The sequence below is a fragment of the Perissodus microlepis genome, chromosome 17, assembly GCF_051167445.1.
Source record: "Perissodus microlepis isolate ML-2025 ecotype Zambia chromosome 17, ASM5116744v1, whole genome shotgun sequence".
NCBI lineage: Eukaryota > Metazoa > Chordata > Actinopteri > Cichliformes > Cichlidae > Perissodus > Perissodus microlepis.
Genome location: NC_140477.1, coordinates 36,828,779 through 36,831,711, shown reverse-complemented (window position 1 = coordinate 36,831,711; position 2,933 = coordinate 36,828,779). Strand labels below are relative to the sequence as shown.

Sequence of the window (2,933 nt, the reverse complement as noted above, 5' to 3'; positions counted from 1 at the left end):
AAATATAAAGTGTATTATCCCCCAAAGAAAGGTCTAAAAGAATGTTTAAATATGAACTTTATAGTAAACAGGATCTGATGCACCAACTCTTTCTTCAAGAACTCAGCAAACTGGCCACACCGAGTGTGAACCGTGGGTTTACTTCTTGTCATGCTTCCCTTTTAGAGCTGAACCACGTGCACCCCCCTCCAGAATACTGTGTCTCTATGGGATGCACTTTGATGGAGGAGTAAGGTAAATAGCTGCCAAGGAGGACAGTAACAGAACACTGCTGTAATAACACGCAGACACTCATAAATACAAGTCCCAAGCTTCTCTGTGCTGTTTTATGTACAGGAAAAACAAAGAGGTCCATCCACGTTCTCTACCAACGCTCCACCTCACACCATCGTCTCTTTTCTCTTCCCTAAAGAACACAGAGCCTTCTTGTCCTTTTTGGTTTTATGTGTCGTGGGTGAGGATGACGTCGATGACACGGACGTCGTGGACGACGACGGGGAGCGAGGCGAAGGAGACGCCGTGGTGGGGCTATTGCACAGTGAGGCGGGGGCCGACTGAGAGCCTGGCTGCGGGTAGTTCTCGTCTGCTTCCTCCATGTGGATGATGGCAGAAACGGAGGAAGGGCGGCGCTTGGAACGGACGCTGCCTGTAGGCGGGCTGGGGCTGGAGGGCTCGCTCAGAGGCCGGTGGACGGCAATGGCACTACGGAGGCAGTTGAGCCACTGCTGCTTGTGGAAGACGTCGTTGACCTGCAGAGTGTGTGACTGTGCCTGGCTCGGGTCTTGGGAACGTACCCGGAAAATGTTCTTGGCTGCAGAGAAAGCTGAGAGCGTCATTAGGAACGGGGACAAAGTGCTGCTCAGGCTACTAGCGGACACTTTCTGGGACGAGCCTTACCTTTGTCTGCATTGCTGAAGGCTCCTCTGAAAGAGCCGCCCATTCTGACATCGCCATCTTGCAGGTCCTCCAGCACCAGATCCTGCACTGCGATTGGCTGCCGGTACACCTGGAAGCACTGGCGCTCGTTCCTGGTGACGGGGCGGGTCAGGATCAGCAGGTCGGTGAACAGGAACACGTGCAGCTTCTGAAAGAATTTCCAGGAAAAACAGAAACTTTCAAACCAGAGCATCATCTGAGCACATAGCCCGCCTCATGTGGGATGGCAGCCTCGTGTTAACATGCAAAGAGAAGCACCGAAGGACGACTTGGAAGTGTGCGCTGTGCTCACCGTGCCGCTCTTGTTGCGCAGCTCCCCGTGACACAGAAGACTCTTGCACCGTTCGATGCGAGCGTCCCTCTGCCTGTCGTCCAGATACTCCAGCTTGTCGATGTAGTACTGGCACTCGGACTCCCCCTTCTTCTTGTTGATGTCAGACAAAACTCCCTGGATGACAGTGATCTGAACACACAAGCAGCCTAATTATTACACGGGAGAGGCACTATGATGAATCAGTGTGTTGAACCAGTTTGTCTCCTGGACTTACAGCTTCCTGCAGGCTGGCAGCATCGGGGTGTTCTGCTGGAGTGTGTCTCAGGATTTCCTTGAGCAGTAGAGGGTACTTGACCAGGCGGGATCTGGGAATGTCCAGGAAGCTCCACAGGTCCAGTTTCCGACTAAAAGGTGACTCGAGGCACCGCTGCAGGAAGTCCTGCACACGTGGGTCTTGCTTCTTCTTATAGTCCAGCAGCGCCTTGGCTGCCAGCTGGTTACTGCAGTAGTCTTTGTAGGCATTGAGCCTGGGCAGCTGCAAAGGAAGGAGGGACTCTTTATCTAACTGCTAATTCAAAATACGGTTTTACTAGCGTAAAAGCTTTTGATGGCTCAAAAAGTCAAAGACACTTACCCAGCTAATAAGAATTTGCCCAATCTGGCCCACGGTCCGGTCTGGCCCCGTGGCTTTGGAGAGCTGCGCCAGAAGGTCCTCGTGCAGTGGGATGTAGGCATCCAAGTTGCCGAAAATGTGAGTAAGCTCCTCCTCCGACATGATGGACAGCTTCAGCATCGGGTCGTGGTACGCCTGTGGATGGAGCAAAGTGATCAGTAATATCTGGGCAGAGCTTTGGGAGCGGCTACTAAAAATATCTTGGTCAACAGCTTTAGGGGTACAAAAAAAAAAGACAGAGGAACAATCCCTGTCTTTTTATAGCTCCTGGCTGCGCTGCATTCAAAGCCTGCCAGACTGATTTAATCTGTTTGCTTTATATGTACTCCCGCTGCCTCGGAGCTTTTAAAAGTACAAACCTTGCGTGCAAGCTGCAGGTCCTCAATCAGATCCTGTTCTCCACGAAACAGCTCAAATATGGCCTGAGGAATGGGAGGAGGCACAGACAGATGCTTTTTTAGTAAACATGTAAATCAGGTTGTCATTACATCGTAGCCTAAACCATAGTGAGCTTAGCCAAGATGGCTGAATGGCTTCTAGTCCAATTTAAACCATTTGACACAAAGACATGTGAACTAGTCTAGCAAGCATGTAGGATTCATCCCTGTCTGGACTCCTGGACTCACCTCTTGCCGCTTGATCTCTTTGGTGGAGAAAGTTCCTTTCTGGTGGATGTCTAATGTCTCGGACCATAAGGTGCTGTTCCTCCTTTTAGGTGGTGTGGAGGCCGCTGCCTTGCTGCAAGGCTTCTGGGGCACGCCCGGCAACTTGCCATCGCCCCGGAAAGAGGCCTTCAGAAAGAAAGAACACCACATGTCAGACATGTTGAAAGGGATGTCCCTGTCCCCCCAATGCGCTGTGTTTCCATTGGATGCCGTGAGCGCTTACCTGGATGGTTTGGAAGAAGCACCGGACGACCCCATTCTTTATCGGAGAAATGGGGTTGGCTAGCGACGTCACCCTCCTGAGAGAACGGACGCGCTTGTTGCTGGGTTCCTGCAGAAGGAGGCAAAAACAGAAGGGCAGGTTAGTCATGCAGTTATTCTATCA

General features: G+C 51.6%; 1 protein-coding gene across 1 annotated transcript; it reads right to left on the bottom strand.

Moving 5' to 3' along the window:
* Window positions 1–203: 203 nt before the first annotated feature.
* Window positions 204–2,707, bottom strand: LOC146370041 (neuroepithelial cell-transforming gene 1 protein-like). The gene is made up of 7 exons (XM_084909355.1): window positions 2,510–2,707; window positions 2,243–2,305; window positions 1,845–2,018; window positions 1,485–1,745; window positions 1,229–1,399; window positions 898–1,084; window positions 204–811 (listed from the first exon to the last, which is right to left on the bottom strand). Exons 1-7 carry the CDS (start codon window positions 2,705–2,707, stop codon window positions 381–383), a joined length of 1,485 nt encoding a protein of 494 aa, XP_084765481.1. The 3' UTR covers window positions 204–380.
* Window positions 2,708–2,933: the final 226 nt, after the last annotated feature.